General features: G+C 45.7%; 1 protein-coding gene across 4 annotated transcripts in view; it reads left to right on the top strand.

Moving 5' to 3' along the window:
- The window catches only part of sema3b (sema domain, immunoglobulin domain (Ig), short basic domain, secreted, (semaphorin) 3B), a 428,874-nt gene that overhangs the window by 327,375 nt on the left and 79,802 nt on the right, over positions 1-21,697 (top strand). For all 4 annotated transcript variants that reach the window (XM_041191338.1, XM_041191339.1, XM_041191336.1 and 1 more), the window contains one exon: positions 2,329-2,391. In XM_041191338.1, the coding sequence (XP_041047272.1) occupies positions 2,329-2,391 (63 nt within the window). The remainder of the gene's footprint in view (positions 1-2,328; positions 2,392-21,697) is intronic.

Raw genomic sequence — 21,697 nt, 5'->3', positions numbered from 1 at the left:
ACAAAGCAGCCGCTTGATTGGCACCCCACCCACAAACGTTCACTCCCTCTACTACTGAGGCACAGTACAGCAGTGTGTACCATCTACAGGATGCACTGCAGGAATTCACCAAGGCTCCTTAGACAGCACCGTCCAAACCCACAACCACTACCACCAAGAAGGACAAGGGGTGCAGATGGATGGGAACACCACCGCCTGGAAATTCCCTTCCAAGTCACTCACCATCCTGACTTGGAGATATATCGCCGTTCCTTCACTGTCGCTGGGTCAAAACCCTAGAACTCCCTCCCTAACACATGGACTGCAGCGGCTCAAGAAGGCAGCTCACCACCACCTTCACAAGGGCAACTAGGGATGGGCAATAAATGCTGGCCCAGCCAGCGAAGCCCACATCCCATGAATGAATTGAAAAAAAAACTATCACACATTGACGGTCTCTAGTTATGTTCATCCCCACAAGTGGAAACATTCTGTATCCACTCAACCAAAACCTTTAATCATTTTAAAGACATCTCTAAGGTTATCCCTCACCCTTCTTTTTCCCAGAGATGATACCTTCAGACTTCTGAATGTTTAACTGGAGGAAATTCTGGCTCATCCAAGCCCGGGATGTTATACAGACAGGCTGACAATTCAGAGGCTGGGGAGGGGTTGAGAGAGAATGGGGTCAGCATGCATGTGGAAGCTGACCCCTTGTCTCAAGATGTCATTGTCAAGTCTCTTAAAAAGGATTTGAATCTGCAACCTTCTGACTTACTAAGCCACAGTTGACATGACTCCACCTTTGAAGTCTATTGCCTAATGGGGAGTGCCAAGCTCATTTGCCCCGATCAGCCCTTAGGACACACGACAGTGAGAAGCCTCGAGGGTGAGTTATAATCTATTGGAGGAGGTCGTTTTCTTTATTGCAAGAAAGCCTGTTCTATCATTCATTGTGTTAGTAATCCAGATGGTTGCTCTCATTAATTGTGACATCATGTATTTTGACAGATAATATAAAGATCTGAGAAAACTCTCAAAAAGCAAATTTGTTGCCAATTTCAACTTTGAGCCAGTAATTGTTGTGAGAAATTCATACCCTTGCCAGTAATCATTTCATCGATACGCTTTATCATCACTGCACTCGTGTTAAAGATGTTTAGTGAATTAATGCAGTCCCGTGGGTTTATTATGTAATGCTGTTTAGTGTGCTTCAGTTCCCAGCTCATTGGAATGACTGATTAACCTGACTGAATTGATCTCCCAGTGTTTTCTGACATAAGCCATGCCTCAGTTGGTAGTACTCTCACCTTGGAGTTAGATATGTCATGGGTTTAAGTTCCACTCCAGATACCTTTAGCATCTAATCCAAGGCTCACAGTCCAGTGCTGGTGCTGAGAGAGTACCTTTCAGCAGATGTTTAAACTGACACCCCATTTTCTCTCGCCGGTGGAAGACCCCTGGGGTACCCCACAGAGAAGAGAAGAGGAGTGCTCCCTGGTGTCCTGACTAATATTTACCCATCAACCAATATAATTGTAAACAGATTCCCTGGTCATTGTTACATTGCTGTTTGTGGGGTCTTGCTTTCCAGATATTGGCTGCTGTTTTTTCCTACCTAACTGCAGTGACTACACTTCAGTAGCCAAGAAGCACCTTGGGCTATCATGAAGTCATGACAGATGCTATATACATTCTAGTGCTTTCTTCCCTTTTATGACCCTGATGTAGTAGAATACTTTTTGTTGGTCATTAAATTATCGTATCTACACCGTGTGAAAAGTAGCTTTGGCACAGGCTCCTCGAACTTTGTACAGGTCCTTCTCACAGGCCATGCCCTTTGTACAAGGGATAAGAGCTGAACTGGCCATTTGCGGTAATGGGGAAATGCCACTTCTTCAATTAGCAACCTTGCTTATCTCACTTTTTATATATATGGATTCCTAAGGCACGTTGAGGTTATGATGTTGTTCTTTATTTCTAGGCTATATCGCTTCGAGGGTTTGAATGACCTTCTCCTGTTCCTACCTGATTTGTAGGGTATTGGTGCAGGTGGCCACATGTGTGACACATGTGAATCATGCAATACTCAGTTACTACCTTGTGTGTACTATGCATGACTGAAGTTGTCAGTGGGACATTCACGCACAATACAGTGGCAGATATGAGTGAATTTATTAAAGGTTGCTTCAAGAGTTAAAGGGTTAATTTCCTGTTGCCAGCGCACTCCTGTAATTCTGAATGGCTTGGTTTAACCATACGATTGTATCGAGCCTTTGGCCATAGATCCTCTTGTGAGGGTACATGTTGCTGCTCCATTGAACTCACTGGTTGTTGTCTATCTTGCAGATATACTGGCCGGCTCCCGTGGAATGGAGAGAAGAGTGCAACTGGGCAGGCAAAGATTTACACGTGAGTGCAATCACTTCTAATTGTCTCAAAGCTCTGCATGGTCGACAGCCTGCAGTTAGCGTGAACAGTGAGGGGCCTTTTGTGTCTTGGTTGGAAATGGCACCTCCCCCTTCACTTCCACAACCCCTCCTCACCCACACCCCCCCCCCCCCCCCCCGCCCCGAAGCGATTCCTTTTTCTCAAGCTATTGAACACAGGGAATAATCCGAAATGATCAACCAAGTGTTAAGGGCGTATTTACGGCATTTGAATAGGATGTTGAAGCTGTGTCAATGTGGAGGGTGTGAGAAGAGTTTTGCTGTGCACTACAGCAGCTACCTAGAAATGGGAGTTTAATTTATTAAGAATGACGTTAAGAATGCTGCCTCACTGTATATTGGGGGCTAATAATTTCTTTAACAGTCTGGTTGAATCGCATCGTGTTTTGAGTTCTGATGAAGACTGTGGAAAGGTCTTAAAATTTCCTCCCCGATTGCCTCCTCCTGGTTACTCCGTAGGGTGTTTTTCAAATTGAGAAACCTAGGTGAAGGGTTAAGGCTCATGGCTGCAGGATGCCAACAACACCTTTCCTTTATTAGGCACCTTTGACTTAATAGAGCAGCCCGAGGTGCTTCTCGGGAGAATTATCAAACAAAATTTGACACCGAGCCACAGACGGAGATATTACAACAGGCAACAAAAAGTTTGATCAAAGAGGTAGGTTCGAAGTTTAAAGGAGAAGAGGAGCGGAAAGGTTTCGGGAGGGAATTCCAGAGCTTAAGCCCCAGGCAGCTAAAGGCATGTCTGTCAATGGTGGAGTGAGGAATACTGGGGTTGCACAAGAGGCCAGAATTTGAGGAGCGCGGAGATCCCAGAGGGCTGTGGGGTTGGAGGCTCCTACAGAAATAGGGAAAGGTGGAGCGCTGTTGGGATTTGGAAGCAAGGATGAGAATTTCAACTAAAGTTGAAAAGACGAGTGATGTTAAACTTTGGTTTTAAAAGCCTGCTGTTTGTAGGAGAGAAGGAAAACTGATAGGAGTGGGATGTGAACCACAACAGCCCTGTTATCTTGTGAAAGATAAGGTAGAGCAGCAAATGGGGTGACAAACCTCACTTTCAACAGTGAGGATGTAGGGAGGAGGAGAAATATGTAAGGTAAGCTCGTAGCTTTGATGAAATGAGAGGAATTCTCAGAAGGTTATTGACTTCTAAGCATGCAACATAGTGAGACAAGAAAGGTGCGATGAAAAGTGGGAAGAGAGAGACTTGACAGGCAGACAGTTGGAGGCTACGGGTGACAGAACAAGTTTCTTAAAGCACAACAAGCTCTTTCTTATACCCTGCCCCAGTTGGCATGGGAAAGATGTTAGAAAAGACTTTCTGGATGAAAAGTTTTGGTTGGGATTGTGCTCGACAAGAGAAGGCTGAGAATTGTTGAGGGCGAAAGGGTTTGATACGAAAGAGTAAAGTGACCAAGCCACAGGGAGTCTTGAAGTGAACAAGTGAAGAATTTGGTGCTCCTTGTGGCTGGATGAGCAGCGAGTAAGTTGGTAGGTGGCAAACATCCAGCAAGGAATCTGTGAAAGAGGGGCGAACTGGGGGTGGAGGGGAGGGATAACTCACATGCTGACAAGCTCAGTCAAAGTAGCTGGAAAGTAACCTGGGCTCTGGGCCTTTTCAGGTCTAATTGTAACCTATATGTATACCTGAAAACTATGTCAAATATCTGTCAATTCACAATGTCTTTTTTTGGGTTGGGCATGAAGCACATTCCAGAGGTGTTAGGAAGCTGGAATACTTCCCATCCTTTGCCTCCCACTATTCATGCCAACTCACAATCCTGTCATCAGCAGTCTGCTCACTGCATTTCAAATCAGATCACACTGCAATTTCGAACAGGTCAGGTGAGCAGTCCAAGCGTTGACATGAGTGACAGCTTATGATTTCTTACACGCATTGGCTGAGCACCAATGCTTCACACACGCATTCCTGTTTCATACTTAAGTGACTCTTCTGGCCCTACTAAAGAGAAGCAAGATTTGCATTCATGGAGCACCTTTCATGGCCTTAGGATATCCCAAAGCACTTCACAGCCAATAAATTACCTATTGTGATGTAGGGAAGTCAAGAGCCAATTTGCGCACCGCAAGGTCCCACTAGCAGCAATGTGATAGTGACTAAATAATTTGTTTTGAGCGATGTTGGTCAAGGGCTAAATATTGCCCAGGAAAACAGTTAAACCTCACAATTGCATCATGGCATCTTTTACTTCCTTGTGAGAGAGCAGACAGGGCCTTGGTTTAACATTCTATCCGAAAAATGGCATCTGAAATGGTGCAGTGCTCCCTCAGCACTGAGGAGACTATTGCTTGCCTTTGGGGATTTGCATTTGCTAAATAAATAAATAAACAGGCATTGGTGATTATAACAAACCTTTATCCATTGGTAGAGATCCGTTTTCAAGGATGTGCTGTTGGCTGTAATCGTCTCATTCTGCCTGTGCATATTGGAAGACCACGGGTGCACTGTCTTAGGTTTTCTTGTGAACTGGTTTCAATAAGTGTGGTCATTTTTGTGGGTTAGCACCAGAAGCAATGAACATCGGAACAGAGGGAAATAGGAGTACGAGTAGGCTATTCGGCCCCTCGAGCCTGCTCCACCATTCAGCAAGGCTGAATCTTGGCTGATCTTGTTGTGGTCTGAACAGGGAAGCAGTTGCTTAGTAATACAGAACTTGAATATTGCTGAAAAGAGAGACGTTACCGAAGCTTTTTGCCTTGGACTCATCAGGGCAAATGCAAGAATGCCAGATTTCAAATGATCACAACAATTTATACTACAGGAGAAAAGGGTGCTGATTACTGGGCAAGTCAATTCTAATTGGCTGCAGATATTTGACCTTGGACTTCACATTCACTTTCTCTGGAGTTAGACTTGAACCCACAACCTCCTGACCAATGGTGAGGGCGCTACCCACTGAGGCACAGATCATTTGGCCATATGTCAAATCATTGCGTTCCTTCATTGTGCCTTAATCAAAATCCATGACCTCCCTAATCCTGGAATGCCATTCTACTTGCCAACTTGTTTCTGCAAGCCTTAGATAATTCTTATATAACATGACCTCTAAAAGTTACAAAGAAGTTTATGTTTTACCCCGGGTGTAACACAATCTCCGGGTTGAGCTGTACTGAGTAGCAAGTCTCGCTTGGCACGATTCAAACATTCAGACGCAAATTATGCCTTGGAGCTTTGAGATCAGCACAGCTGAATGTGGTAACTTCCACGCTCTCTGCTTGTTCTCTTACACACCACCTGCTAGATATTACACTTGGGGTTGTGGTGGGGGGACTAGTCTGCAATCCTGGTGAATGAGTTCATCCCATTACAGAGCTGGCTGTGTGTTGTGGGGGGAGCATACGAGAGACAGCTGTTTGTGGACACTGATAGGGGAGGGACTGGGGGTGACACCACATACTTCAGGAGTGAACTCCTGGCCAATAATGCAGAAGGTGGGAGACTGGCACCTTGTGTGGCATAGATTCACTGCCCTCGTGCAAGCAGCACAGAGACCTGCAAATGTTACAGGCGATCATGAAATCTTGTAAATCCAGAAAAGGGCGAGAGATGACACAATAGAGATTTTTATGATTATGGAAGGGTCCGAAAGGTTCGACGTAAAGTGGGTGTTTCTGTTTGTGGGGGAAGACCAGAACTAGCACCCATAAATATAAGATAATCACTAATAGATCCAATAGGGAATTCAGGAAAAATTTCTTCAGAGAGTGGTTAGAACGAGGGAGTAGTTGAGGTGAGTAGCATAGATGCATTTAAAGGGAAGACGGATAAGCACGAGAGAGAAGGGAGTAGAAGGCTGATAGGATTAGATGAAGATTGCAGGAGGAAGCTACTGTGAAACATAAAGATGGGTAAGGATCAGTTAGACTGAATGGCCTGTTTCAATGCTGTTAGTTCAATGTTGTCTCTCTAAGGCTGGTACTGTTATTGGTTAGCCTGATTCTCCAGTGTCTGTGATTATGTCAACTATTTTAAAGATTGACGCGTATTGCATGTGATGCTGGAGGAACCACATTAGGGGACACAGCTGCTCCCCAAACCTTACACACAAGGCAGCAACCAGGAACCATGTGGAATTCCAGCATCATTTACATGTATTTTTATCGCACTTTCTCAAGAAAAGCGGTGTCCCTTTCAGAGAAAGAATCCTCACGCATGTTTACACAAGTGGCATATTCTACAAATGATTACAAGGCTCAGTTGGAGCATGGACATAAAAACGCAAAGGCAAAGGCTTCATAAACTTTCGTTGAAAGTGGCGACGGCCTGAGCCTCTGTTGCTTTGCCCAGTGTCTTGGTTATTTCTCCCCAAGTTAGCCTGTTTGTAGCACCAAAAGCACACCTGTCCTGTGGCTGAGGCCTCTGGGGAACAAATGTTGCTTGAATGAGGAGGTCCGACAATCTGACTGCGATATGTGAGCCGCTGCATGATCGTTCCCACTTTCTAAGAACGCAGAGCCGCAGTCCGGAGGGTGATTGCCTTTTTTTTGGTCGTTGTTCTCAATCTATCACGGCCAAGTAACCCGTGAAGAGACAGGGAATCGAGAGGTCAGAACGAGCGCGTTGGTTAACGAGGCCAAAAGCAAAGCCCGGTGAAGTGGAGCAAGAAAATCGGATGGGTTTGTGGTATCTAACTTTCGGCAAGCCTTCAAACCCCCAACATGCAGTCTGCTAATAGCCGGCGAGTCTCTCGCTAATGACCAGCCGACAATATGATGTGAATAAAGCCACATTGCTTGCCATGAGAAATTGATGTCACTTGTGTAATCTGTGAATTTGCTGCCGCTTGGCCTAAATACGTCCAAACCTTTGCCAGGAAACATCCAGGTCGTGCTTGCCATGGTGTTGCAGGTGGGCACATGTCGTCTGCCACTTTGCATCTGTGGAGTTTATTTGATGCAATTACAAATTATTCCAAAGATTCCTATTTGACCCTTATGAAGTTTGGAAGGGAGGAAAGTTGCTCAGCGAAAATTTGCAAATGTTGTGGCAATTTCCTCTTTGCTTCATGTGGGTGACGTTCTAAAGTGTTCCATGGGATCTTGCAGCACAGAAAGAGGCCATTCGGCCCACTGTTCCTGTGTTGGCTCTTTGAAAGAGCTACTCAATTAACCCCATTCGCCCTGCTTGACCCCCTCAGCCCCACTAAGTTTTCTCTTTTCAAGTATATCTGCAATTCCCTTTTGCAAGTTGCTATTGAATTTGCTCTGCACCACCTTTTCAGGGCAGTGAATTCCAGGTCAGTTCTGCTGTTGACCCACTACTTTCTCTGAGTTTCTGTGGCTCTTCGACCAGAACGGCGCAAGAATGGCAAACCCTCCTCCATGAAATTTTAAACTGAGACCTATAGATTTTTGCTTGCCAAAGCTATGCAGGCATATGGAGCGTAGGTGGATAGATGAAGTTAGGATGCAGGTCAGTTGCGATCTCACTGAATGGCAAATCAGGTTCAATGGGGTGAACATCCCACTCCTGGTCCTATGTTCCCAAGTGCCTTTACACATATACGCATGCATTTATATAGCACCTTTCTTGACCTCTGGACGTTACATTCAGCAATTGCTGAAGCATTTTTGAAGTATAGTCACTACTGTAATGCAAAAAATATAGCAGCCAACTTGTGCACAGCAAGCTCCCACAAACAGCAATGAGATGGATGACCAAATAATCTGTTTCAGTTACATTGCTTGATGGGTAAATGTTGTCCAGGATACTGGGGAGGGGGGGGCGGGGGTGTTGAGGGGGAGTAGTGCACCCATTTCTTCAAATAGTGCTGTGGGATTTTATACATTCAGCTGAGAGGGAAGGCAGGGCTTCTGAAGGTCTGTAAGGAGGCACCTGCCATAGTGCAGTACTCCCTACTTATTACAATGCAGTATAAACCTAGATTATGTAACTGAGTCTCTGGACTGATGCCACTGGTCTTTGGTCCTGAGTTAGCAAACTGCTGTCTGACATAGCTTAATGTTTCCCAACCATCAATCTAACAGCCTGAAGATCGGCCAGCATAATGGAATCAGGCTGGCAATGAATAAAACAAGGAATTTTTTTTTAGTTTAAATTTGAATCACATTCTAATCTATTGCTCCCGTTCACATTGTTAGAAAAAAGTGGGGGAGATAGTGCGTATACTGGACTAGTATAATCCAGAGTGCCACGTTAATGCTCTGGGAACGTTGGGTTCACATCCCACCACAGCACTCCTGGAACGTGAGTGGAGGCTTTCAAGAGGGCATTAGATGATTATTTAGATAGAAACAATGTGCAGGGTTAGGGGGAAAAGGCAGGAGAATGGCACTGAGTCATAATGCTCATTCAGAGAGCCAGTGCAGACATGATGGGCAGAATGGCCTCCTTCTGGACTGCAACAACTCTGTGACAGCATCTGGTGGGATTTAAATTCAATTAATAAGTCAGGAATATAAAGCCAGCCTCAGTAACGGTGTGTATGCAACTATAATTGATTGCTGTAAAAACCTGTCTGGTTCACTTGTCCTTTAGGGTAGGAAATCTGCCGTTCTTACTTGGCCTGGTCTGTAGATGACTGCATCTCCACAGCAATGTGGTTGACTCTTAACTGTCCTCTGAAATGCCCAGCAGGGGGCAATTAGGGATGGGCAACAAATGCTAGCCTTGCTGGCCACGCCCACATCCCATGAAAGGATAAAGTCCGAAGTAAGACGATCCTGTCCCTTTGCGGTTTTGAACACTGCTGAGAGAGATGGTGCGTCTGGGGAGTGCAACTGGAGCCAAGTCCATGACATCACGGGTAGCTCAGCAATGGACAGAAGGGAGACCGGAAGAGCAATAGTGATTCGACAGTTAGGGGAATAGACAGGCCCTTTCTGCGGCTGCTGGAATGAATGCAGAATAATGTGTTTTCTCCCTGGTGCCAGGGTCAAGGCTGCTGAGCACCCTGAGCAGGAAGCATGAGCAGCCGGCAGTCCTGGTGCACACTGGTACAAACAGCATAGGCAGGAAGAGGAATGTGGCCCTGCAGTCAGAATTTAGGGAGCCAGGTAGGAAATTAGCAAGCAGGACCTCGGAAGCCGTAATCTCCGGATTGCTCCCAATACCACGCGCAAGTCAATATAAAAACAGGAGGACAAGACAGATGAATGCGCGGCTGGAAAGATGGTGCAGGAGGGAGGGCTCTAGACCATAGGGTCATAAGACGTAGGAACAGAAGTAGGCCATTCGGCCCATCGAGCTTGCTCCGCCATTCAGTGAGATCACGGCTGATCTGATAATCCTCGACCCCACTTTCCTGCCTTTTCTCCATAATCCTCAATTCCAAGATTAGATTTTTGGGACATTGGAACCGGCCCTAGGGGGGGATGGGACCTATACGGACTGGATGGGCTGCACCTAAACAGCCGGGACTGAGTTCCTTGTGGGGTGTTTTGCTAGTGTTTTTGGGGGAGGTTTAAGCTAAATTGCAGGGGCGTGGGAACCACGAGATGACAATAGAAGGACTACCAAGGTGCACAGATAGCTCTAGAATAGAGAATAGTAAGTTAATAGGTGGGTTCAAAGTAAGGGAGAAAGTAATAAAGTCTAAATCAGGGTTACTGTGCGTGTATGTGAATGCATGGAGTGTGGTAAATAAGATTGGTGAGTTACAGAAGCAGAATGCCATGTGAAAATATGATGATGTGGCTATATCTGAGACCTGGCTCAAAGAAGGGCAGGACTGGGTGTTAAGTATTCCTGGATGCAAGATGTTCAGGAAAGATAGGAAAGGAAGAAAAAGTGAAGAGGCAGCAGTCGAGGAGAGCATTACAGTGCTGGAGAGAGGATATCTCAGAATGATCAAGGACAGAATCTATTTGGCTAGAGTTAAGGAATACAAATGGTGCAATTACATTGCTCAGTGTAGTTTATGGGCCACCAACTAGTAGGAAGGACTTAGAGGAACAAATTTGCGAGGAAATTACAGAGCAGTGCAAAAATTTTAGACTTACTCTCATGGGGGATTTTAATTATCTGACTATAGGCTGGGTAGTGTAAAGGGCAGAGAGGCAAGGGTTCCTAGAGTGTGTTTAGGAAACTTATCCACAGCAGCCTGCTTCCAGTCCAACAAGAAAGGAAGCACTGCTAGACTTGGTTCTTGGGAATGAAGTGGGCCAAGTGAATCAAGTGTCATTAGGAGAACTTCTAAGGGACTGTGATCATTGTTTCTTAAGGTTTAGGCCATGGGAAATGACATAAAACAACCCAGAGTAATAATAATTAACTGGGGTAAAGCCAACTTCAATGGGATAAGAACGGATTTGGGCCAAATAAATTGGAATTTAAGGTTGGCACGAAAAATGGTAGCTGAACAATGGGCTACCTTCAAAGGAGAAATGGTTCGGCACAGTCAAGTGAACGGAAAAGGTTGGGCAAATAAATCCAGTGCTCCATATAAGACACTAGTCCATCTCAGCTGGAGTATTGAGTCTGGTTTTGGGCACCACAATTTAGAAAAGATGTGAAGGCGTTGGAGAGAGTACAGAAAAGATTCACTAGAATGGTTCCAGTGATGAAACTTCAGTTATGAAGATAGATTGGAGAAGTTGGGGCTGTTTTCTTGGAGGAGAGAAAGCTGTGAGAAGATTTGATAGAGGTATTCAAAATCGTGAGGGGTCTGGTCAGAGAAGATAAGAGAGAAACTGTCCGCAGTGGTGGAAGGATCGAGAACAAGAGGGCCCAGTTTTAAAGTAATTGGCAAAAAAAGTAAAAGTGACATGAGGAAAAACTTTTTCATGCAGCGAGTGGTCAGGGTTTGGAATGCACTGCCTGAGAGTATGGTGGAGGCAGGTTCAATTGAGGCATTCAAAAGGGAATTAGGATGTTATCTAAAAAGGAAGAATGTGCAGGGCTATAGGGAGAAGGGGGAGAATGGCATGAAGGAAATTGCTCTTTCGGAGAGCTGGTACAGACACAGTTGGCCGAATGGCCTCCTTCTGAGCTGCAACAACCCTGTGACTCTTTGCTAATTTCTAGTGTTCTGCTGTGAAAAGAGGACTGGTCTACGGGAGGATGATGTGTTTGGACAGGTTATATCTGCAGTTAGCACCAAGGTCTGATACTATCACAACAACAACATCAAAACATGCATTTATATATTTTTTTAAAATTCATTCATGGGATGTGGGCATCACTGGCTGGGAGAGCATTTATTGCCCATCCCTAGTTGCCCTTGAGAAGGTGGTGGTGAGCTGCCTTCTTGAACCGCTGCAGTCCATGTGGTGTAGGTACACCCACGGTGCTGTTGGTGAATGAGTTGCAGGATTTTGACCCAGCGACTGTGAAGGAACAGCGATATATTTCCAGGTCAGGATGGTGGGCGGCTTGGAGGGGGACTTCCAGGTGGTCGTTTTTCCCATGTGCCTGCCGACGTTGGCCTTCTAACTGGTAGCAGTCCTGGGTTTAGAAGGTGCTGTCTAAGGAGCCTTAGTGAGTTCTTTTAAGTTAGCAACTTAAAGTTAGTAAAGTGCCCCAGGATGCTTCACAGGAGCATTATGAAACAAAATGCATCGCTGAACCACGTAAGGAGTTATTCGGACAAATTACCACAAGTTTCAGACAGAAGCACTTGAAGGCACGGCCACCAAAGATGGAGCAATTTCAATGGAGATGAGCAAGAGGCCAGAAATGGAGGAACACATGGTCCTCGGAGGGCTTTGGGGCCAGAGGAGATTAGAGGTAGGGAGGGGTGAGGCTATGGAAGGATTTGAAAAAAAGTAACGTGAATTTTAAAATTGAGGCATTGCGCATCCAGGATCGAGTACAGGTCACCGAGTGTGGGGGTGATGGTTGAATGGGACTCAGTGTGAGTTAAAGCAACTGTGTTTTGAATGAGCTCAAGTTGATGGAGGGTGGAAGATGGGAGGTTGGCCAGGAGATTGTTGGAATAGTTAAGCCTAGAGATAACAGTGGCATAGATGAGGGTTTCATCAACAGATGAGCTGAGACAGGGATGGAGGACGACAATGTTATAGAGCTGGAAGCTGGTGACGGCTTAGATATGTGTTTGGAAACTCATCCTGGGGTCAAATCTGAAACAAAGATTGTGAATGTACTTAACATTGAGCAGCTTTAAGCTGTTATTTCATGGTGTAAATATAATGACAACAAGACAATATGTTCACAGGCAAAGTTCCACGGACTTATAGCATTAATACCTCACATAGGTTAAAGTGTTTACAGCAAACTTGGCTGGGGAGATGATACCTATCTAGTTTGCAGCTCCTGAGCCCAAACTTCTGGGTTGAATTCATGTTCCAGTTCCAATAAATTTTATTTATACATCTTTGTTTCTTACCAGTCTCTCATCAAAATGCCCTTACTTGTCTAGCATGGCCTGATCATGCCTTATTTGCATACAGCCCGACATCTCGAAAGTACTAAATAGATCATGTGTGGTTAATTTACAGTATTTCTGCTGATTAACATGGGTGAAGGTGACTTCAGTGTTCATTGTTTTGTTTCTTGCAACCCCACTTCTCCCCCTCACTACAGCTCCCAGGCCATGCCTGAACTATCTAGTGATGGTTTCTTCCAGAATCTGGAGCTTGATAAGCACACAGGGGCTGGCTGCCTTGGTGAGACCTCCTCTGGTATTTGAAGAGAAAATCTGAATGCATTGAAACTCTTGCTGCGCTACTTCTGCATTTGAAAAATTTTATTAAAGTCAACAGGTTACATATAATCCCTTTATCCCCCATGTCTCCGAGCAATACTATCCTGTGCCATTTTGGGGACCTGCAGTGAAATAAAAGAAACACAGAGATTGGCCTTCATCACGTCTCAAAGTAACACATGCAAATGAATTACTTCAAAGCCCAAAGATTGTCATTATGGATACGAATGAGCAGCCGTTGTGCACACGGCAGGTTGAGGGAAAGATGCGTGCTAGGGAACTTTTCTACTTTGTGTATTTAGAGTTGCAGGATTTCTCAGTTCACAGGAACAATCAGATATAACCTCTGGTTAAAATTCCCTCTGTAGGGCAGCATCTCTGATGATGTAGCACTCCACCAGCAGGATCTGAGGGAAGCTGACACTGATGTTCTGCAAAGCAGCATGGAACAACCCCTGAAATTGCCTGGCTGCCACAATAATTGCAAAGATAACATTCCTGTTTCTACCAATAATTTTGATCCAGTATTTCATATACAGCAGAAGCCCCCTTTAAGTCAACCATCTTTGCATTGAGTACAATGGGAGTGTCATTCCAAGAACCATGACAATAACCATATAGATTAAAATTATGGCATGTTGGGTTGTGAGAAGGGCAGTTGACAGATACCAAACAGGCCCACAGTGCATTGTATTGTTGTCTTGCAGGATGGGGAACTGAAACATAATCCACAGAAAAAAGGACAGAGAGTGCCGATACCTGATCAGGTTTAATATCAGTCACGGCTCAATAGGTAGCACTCTAATATCAGAGTCCGAAGGTTGTGAGTTTAAGTCCCATCCTATATACTTAAGTACAAAATCGAGGCTAACACTTCAGTTTTGTATTGAGGAAGTGCTGCACTGTCAGAGGTGCTGTCTTTTGGATGAGATGTTAAACCAAAGCAGGTGGATGTAGAAAATCCCATGACACTATTTCAAAGAAGAGATTTCTCCCCAAGTGTCTTAGCCAATATTTATCTTTCTATCATAAATCGTTAAAAATAGATTATCTGGCGGCTATCCCATTATTGCTTCTGGGAGCTTGCTGTGCACAAATTGGCTGCCATGTTTCCTACTTTACAACAGTGACAACACTTCAAAGGCACTTCATTAGCTGTACAGGACTTAGGGGTAGTCTGAGGTTATGAAAAGTGCTACAGAAATGCAAGTCTTTCTAGAAAATTACAACAATATGTTGAGTTAAATTGGTGCTGATCATGTGACAGATGAGATGCCATCAATTAATGATGTCACCTCAAAGGGACAATAGACCAGAGCTGCCCGCTTGGAGTCTGTTTGATGTTCTATCAAATGTTTTCTCTAGTTTCTTTCCCATGCTGATTATTTTACATTATCTCTGAATCTTTTCAAGGAATCTTCATGTTGGCTTCCTCACTGTCAAATTAGCCTGTTAATTCTTGACTTGATGTAAGCTTTTGCGTATTCAGTGTTTTCAAGCCTGTGCAAGCTGCTGTTTTTTCCTGCAATGAATTTAGCCGTGTTTCTTTGCCCCTGATCCCCTCGGTTACGGTCTTCTCCTGCTGTTACCCTTTCCGACTCACACAACAAACAGCCTGTGGAATTCCTGTCTCGGCCTCTTCCACACATTCCTTTCCCCATCCTGCTTTCACTTTGATTTGAAGGAACGACTGTATAAGAACATTAGTAATAGGAGCGAGAGTAGGCTATTCGGCCCCTCAAGCCTGCTCCACCATTCAATAAGATCATGGCTGATCTGACCTTAGCCCCAACTCCGCTTTCCTTCCTGTCCTCCATTACCCCTGACACCCTCTAGTTCAAAAATCTGTCTAATACAACCTTGAATATATTCAGTGACTTAGGCTGGAATTTTCCAGCCCAACCCCACTGCCCCACCTCCTCCACCCACCCCACCCACCCCATGGCAGGTCCCCCTAAGGTGGGGCTGGCGAGCCATAGAAACCTCCATTCACATCGGCGGGACTGGCAGATCCTGTTGGTGTGAGGGGCTGGAAAATTCCATCCTTAGATTCCAAAGCTACCATAGAAGCTGCTAATCCTTGGATTCCAAATTTATCCAAGGTGAAACGTTTTTGTATTCTTGCTGTGTTTCCTCCCCACATGAATTCCCTTTACTATACATAGTTGCCATGTCTGTTAGGAGACGCACAGAAGCATCCCAGGGCAACTTGCCCTCCATTGGCTCCCTGCCTACAACATCCTTCTTTCCTGCTCTCCCTCCCTTGCTCACTTTCCTGTGCTGTCCCTCTCCTTTCCTGCCCTCCATTCGGTGCATAGTGCATCTGCAACTTGATGGAGCCATTCACATGTGAAAGAAAGAGAGAGAGAAAGACAAATTCACAGTTACCCTTGTAACATAGTCTCTGTTATTATGTTATCAATTACATTGTTAAGGCTTGTTAATGTCAATTATATTGCTAAAGTTAAGAGAACCAGGTGATGGTTATTAATTGCCTTTGGGCACGTACAAATAGGGGACAGCTGGGACACTGGTTTGAATGGGAGGAGAACTAAGAGACTGAACAAGTTAATAAACTTGAACTATAAAGAAAAGCTCTGTGTCTAATCTTTGGCTTCTCCAACCGGCATAGATTCTGTTAACATTCATAGCAAGTGAATATAACTACCATTCCACATTTTACATGCTTCAGGGGCCTGTTATTTGCCATGGCCATGCCAGCCCTGGTTCATAGTTAATCCTTGTTTCCTTCATAGTTCTCACTTGTGTGCCGCTAGTGGGCAGGCGACACTGTGCCAACATACATGGGTAGCAGGGATGTGCATGGGTGAAAATTCTCAAATACACTCATCCTGGGAAGAGGTAACATTACACCAGGTTGCTTAGAACATGATGCATGAGTTGCAGGGCTTGAGTACATTCAAAGAAATTCAGGGCATCTAAGCCAGCAACGCAGAAGAGGATGTACCACTGGGAAACTATCCTTAGCCAAGAAAATTAATTAAAGACAGGCTTCATCATTTCTGCAGAGTTCCTTTGACTGTTAATTAAGATCAGACCTCCCTTACTGAGTAATTGAAAACAAATCTGGCTAGAGACTCAGCCAATCTCTTTTCGTGTGTAGCCAGGAGGTGGTCCATTCAAGTTCCTTGATGTTTGGACTTGCTAGTCCCAGTTTGGCTGCTTTTCACCTGCTCTCATATGTGATGCTAAACTGAGTGTTTTGGTGGGTGAAGTGCATTGGGAAAACTCCCATAGTGCTCATTGGAAGAGAGAAAATCCAATCCTCCCGGTGCCCTGGTCAGTATTCCCACTAATTTTCCTTTCTTGTGTGTGCCCTGTTTTGCTGCACTGCGTGGGCCCCTTTAAGTTTGCTGTGCAGCCGGCCATACACCCATCTTAAATGGAATGTTGGTCGTGCCTGCATTTTTGCCGCGGTGCATGGTATTTCCCAGATTGCTGTGCCGCCGTGCACCCGTGCAGCTAAGAGAGAACATTGATCCTGGTCAACATCCCTCCATAAAGCAACACTACAAAACCTGACTAACTGGACGTTCATCTTATAGCTGTTTGTGGGAGCTTGCTGTTTCCTACAGCAAGACAGTGACTTACGCCTCAGAAAGTATGTCATTGTGTTTTGGGATATCCTGAGGTTGTAAAAGACGTTAGATAAATGCGAGTTCTTGCTTTTACTTAACCACCTCTAACGGATGGCGGGTTACAAATTGGATCACTCAGCACTGACGACAATAGTCAAGCCGGTCAATAATAAGTAACTGGCTCCTTGTTAAGGAGAATGTGCAGTTAATCTTCTCCTCCAGTGGAGTAGGGATACAGTTTCAATAGTGATTTGTTCCAGTCTTGACCAGCAATAATAGCACTATCTCTTTAGGCCTTTCACTGTGTATAGTAGGCAAACTGTGTTTGCGCTAACATACCTGATATAAGTGATGGGGATTGTTTTTGTACCTGACTTTAGATGTTCCCGTTTGAATGGACTGGAATCCTATGATGCACTAGGCTGAATGTTCCCAGTCCCAGGGTGGTGGGATTGAAGGTGGTGGGGGGAGGCCAGGGAAATAGCATTGGGACAGCTCCCTGATGCATTCCCTCCACTGGAGAAGTTGGGGCAGAGAAATGGATCAGATGCAAACCAAAGATCCCCCGGAGGGTTTTCTGCTCAGTTCCCTGGGTCCTGCTGCCTTACTCCTTCCCAATTTTTTATTCTTTTTACCCCTCTGAGCACATCTCCATTTTGAGGTGCCCTCATGTTCTCAGACCTGCCTCAGTAGTGGCCACTTCTCCTAATGGGGCAGCCAAGGCTCTAGAGCTACAGGCTCTGTCAGGCAGTGTCTAGGGTTGCTAACCCATTGGTCTAGACTCTTCAGGAATTGAAGGTTGCTCTCCAGGACACTGCTGTGTGCAACCCTGGGAAAAATCATTGGGGCATGAAAATGATAGCTTTTTTTTTACATTTTCTTGTACATTTCTCTTTACCAGGTATAAAACTATTGAAAATGGGGAAATAGAGGGCTGTTTGGCTGACAGTCAAGCATCATCCAATTGGGTAGAGTCTTTTTGCTTCTAATTGGCATAGGAGGGCAGTACGTTACAAGGATGGATGTGTTGGCTGACTCATGGCTGGAGTTTGGGGGGCAAATCATGGATGAAACCTCCAGGAAACATTTAATCACAGTTGGCAACCCTAACCCGCCCACTATCCTAAATAGGATAGTGAGCCTAGAGTTGGCCAATTAGAAGGCCGCCTCTGGGAAAATAGCGCCCCCTGTCTGGCTCCCGACAAGGCTGGGCTCAGGACTCCCATTTAGTCCTGACAGGCGAGTCCCAAATTCTGCAGGAAAATCCCCTGAACACTCAAATGCAGCATGTTTCTTACCGGTTTTTAAGAATCTGGATCCTGGGACTGGCCCCTGGTGTTTGTGATTTTAAATCTGGTTTTCATAGACTGCGAGACCAAGTTTTAACCAAATTTAAAGGCCAGGAGCTGGGCTCCTAGAATTCCTAATTAAAAGATGACCCATATAAAAGGGCCTTTGTGCCTTTACACATTAATCTGTGCACTAGCACAGCCGCACCTCCTTTTCCAGAAAGCTGCTCTTGTGAACACTTCAATTGTTATGAAATTCATGTGAGAAGTCAGTTCCCTGAAGCCTTTCTTTCATTGGATTAACTTGCAGATTCCTCTCCTCTGTGGGTCACTGCTGCTGAAGACTTCCACTTGACAAGGCCGCTAATGAGTTTCTGACTTAATCAGATTCATCCAAAACAAAGTAACTGAGGCACAGGTTGATTTGCATATGTGTTAAAATGTGCAGCAAATTTACAAATGGAAAGCCTAACATGTCCCACCCTGAATACTGCCCCTGTCACCGGCAGAGTCTTCATAAGGGATGGGACAGGATACACAAAATGTCACCACCCTTTTCCTCTCACTCGCTCTCTTTCATGTGACCTTTCTGCCTGATTTTCTCTTTCTCCTTATCCCAATCCTTTCTCAACCGTTTTTTGTTTCACAACTTTATCTCATCGTTACAGTCCCTCTTTGCTCTTGACAGACAGCCTCTTTCTCTCTGCTGTATCACTCTCAGTCTCCAGCACAATATCTCTCTCTTACTTTCTCAATGTTGCAACCTCTTGTCTCTCTCTCTCTCTCTCTCTCTCTCTCCCTCTCTCTCTACCGCCCTCACAACACCCCTACTGCCACCTCTGTATATCCCTGTCTCTACCTTTGTGTGATGGCTCACTCATAAGAACCTCTTTGTGTGTTCCTGTCTCATCCCCCCACTCTCTCTCTTTATCACAATCATCTTTTCCCTCAGTTATATCGATGTCTCTGTGGTTAACTTGTGTTCAGAACATTCCTTGATTGTTCTGAACAAACTGAAAACACACAGTACAAGCTTTAGCTCCTTACTGTACCCTCAGTGTGCGGAAATAAAATATGCCTCTGACTGCAACTCATTATTCCTCAGGACCTGAAATCTGAAGCCCCTCCCTCTCTCAACCTGTCAATCCTGCTACATTCTACAACAACAAATTACATTTCTGTAGCGTGTTTAACGTTGGAATACATCCCAAGGCAATTCACAGGAGGGCATTCAGACACAAATTGACATCGAGCCAAAGAAGGAGGAATTAGGAGTGCAGGTTTTTTCAAAGCAAAGTTGGCGTCATCTAATCCCTCACTCCGCTAGTACTCTCTTCAGTCTTGTTGCAACCGGGTTGTACAAAGGAGAATCCATTATCCATATCGGCAGCATATGGTGAAAATTGACTCGTGAACTCACTGTGTGTAACCACAGACTGGCTCACTAGATTCTTCCTCTTCAGCTCCCTGTGTTTAGAGACACGAGGCAGCCACAGCACATCTTCAATGACGATAACATCTCTTTTAGGGTCGTGTTGCTCTCTGATTCAGCCCCAGTGGCCTGGCGTTAGATTTGTCCTTGAACACGAAGGTCATCTCCATCCTTCTCCTCCAAAGCTTGTGGCAACTAATGGGCAACTGCTTGATTTACCTCAACTGCTCCAGATTTTCATCCCTGGCGCTGATCGACTACACAAGGCTTGGCCACTCACCACATTGTTTTAATCAGAAAAATGTAGTTTATTACATGGAACTAGCTTGCGGGATTCACCACATAACCAATAACTCCTGTTACCAGTTATTGTAATTGTTTATAAACTCAGACAGTACTGACGCCGTTCATATTATGGGTTCGTATAATGATTAATCTATATACTGACAAAAATCATGTATTCTGTTGTGACCTACAGTACTTTGTTCCCTTGGCCATCCTGTCAAGCTGTGCGTTGTGCTTTTTTTTCTTAATTACTGCTTGGCACTGCCTTAATTTTCCACATTGTCTGTCGTGCTGGATCTGATAGGATGTTGCAGGCCTGGTGGTTTGGGGTTGATCGCCTGAAGGTAGCAGGGTTAGAGCAGACCTGGCATCGATCTATACAGTCGCGCTCCACAGACATGAGGAACTCATTTGCTGTGCTGGGGTCATAATTGAAGGCGCACGTTGAAAAGGGGAGGGGGGACCGGGTGATGTGGTGACCTGGAACATTGTCCCCTCACATCTGTGACCTGTGTTAGAATCCAGCTGAGGCAGATAGCATGAAATGTGCCCTATGCCATCTTTATCACATTGCTGCTGGTGGGACTTTGCTGTTGCGTTGGTTGTCTGGGGCCAAGGGATATGAGGTGATGGTGGGCTTCTGGAGTCAGGTCACAAATCTGCCATGATCTCACTGAATGGTGGAATGGCTAAGTGCAATTTCTGTCATTTTTGATAGCCATTTGAGTGTAGAGTCGTGTATAAAATGAGATCAGGCGTTTCCAACCCACTCACAAGGTACAAACCCAGAGAATTAAATTGTCCATGACTTAGTGGAAATTGGCAGGAAGTTGCTGGTCTCAGACAGAGAGTCCATAATGTATATTAATCTCCAGTTGAAGTCTGATGAGCTGTGTTGGTGGTGCATTTTACAGGGAATGTCGATCTGAATCGGGTCAAAGCACCATTTGACTTGAGAGGGGGCCCTGTTACTAAAGGAAGGAGAATATTCCATTCTAGTGCTGAGAGGCTGCTTCCTCTGACTGGAGAGTCAAGAACAGGCTCTGTCGGGGTTTCTGCACTGATTTGAGGGGAAATTTCTTCGCTCAGAGGGGTTGTGAGCCTTTGAAGTCTCCACCCCGGAGGGCAGTGGATGCTCAGCCAGTGGCCGGAATTCCATGCTGGCTGCGCAGGTGTGCGCTTGACCCGACAACGCGTTAAAATCATGGGAGAAGGCGTCGGGCGCGTGTCCCGATGTCACCGCGCACTTGCGCGCTATTCTGCTTGGCGGTCGCGCATGGTGGTCAGAAGCGCGCCTGCCCACAGTTAAGCAGGCATTAAGCCCATTAAGGAAGCAATTAACATTGATTTTATGTGGCCCGCCCACTTTTTACAGCTGGCGGATGGACCGATCGGCTTTTACATTTTCGCTGAAATCTCGATCCGGGGTGGGATGAAATGTCTGGGCTGAAATGTAACGCAAAAAGACGTCGGTGGGTGGGGGGGTGGGGGGGGGGGGGGGTGGGGGGGGTGGTGGTGGGGACTGACGTGTTTTTAGTTCCGCTGTCGGGTGGCTGGAACGTGTTGCGTAAACACAGTTTGGCGCATTTTTTTGTCTCGTCGTGTAACCAGTCGGGGCCTGAAGCTCCCCGAGGCAGCTCCGCAGCAGCTGCCTGCCTTCAGGGGGCTCGCTAGAGGTGCCCACCTGCACCCTCCCTTTGGTTGGTGCCCGCTCTCTTTACCGCGCTCCCTGGCGGCGCTGAGGCTTCCTCAGCACGCGTTTCCCACTGACTGGCCGTTCGTTGGCCAGCCAGCGTGAAGTTGTGCTCGGGGGATGATCACAGGCGGAAGCGCATCTCGCGCCCATTCTCAGGCCCGCCAATCGCGTGCCCCCCCCCCCCCCCTGCCTAACATGAGATTCGGGCCATTGGGTATACTCAGGGCTGAGATTGCTATTCTTTTTAGTCACTCAGCAAGTCGCGATACGGGGCATGGGGTGGGAAAGTGGACTTGCGCTAGCAGATCAGCCATGATGCTG

The sequence above is a fragment of the Carcharodon carcharias genome, chromosome 7 (assembly GCF_017639515.1).
Source record: "Carcharodon carcharias isolate sCarCar2 chromosome 7, sCarCar2.pri, whole genome shotgun sequence".
Taxonomy (NCBI): Eukaryota; Metazoa; Chordata; class Chondrichthyes; order Lamniformes; family Lamnidae; genus Carcharodon; species Carcharodon carcharias.
Note: the sequence above shows the minus strand (reverse complement) of the source record. Positions and strands in the feature narration are given on the sequence as shown.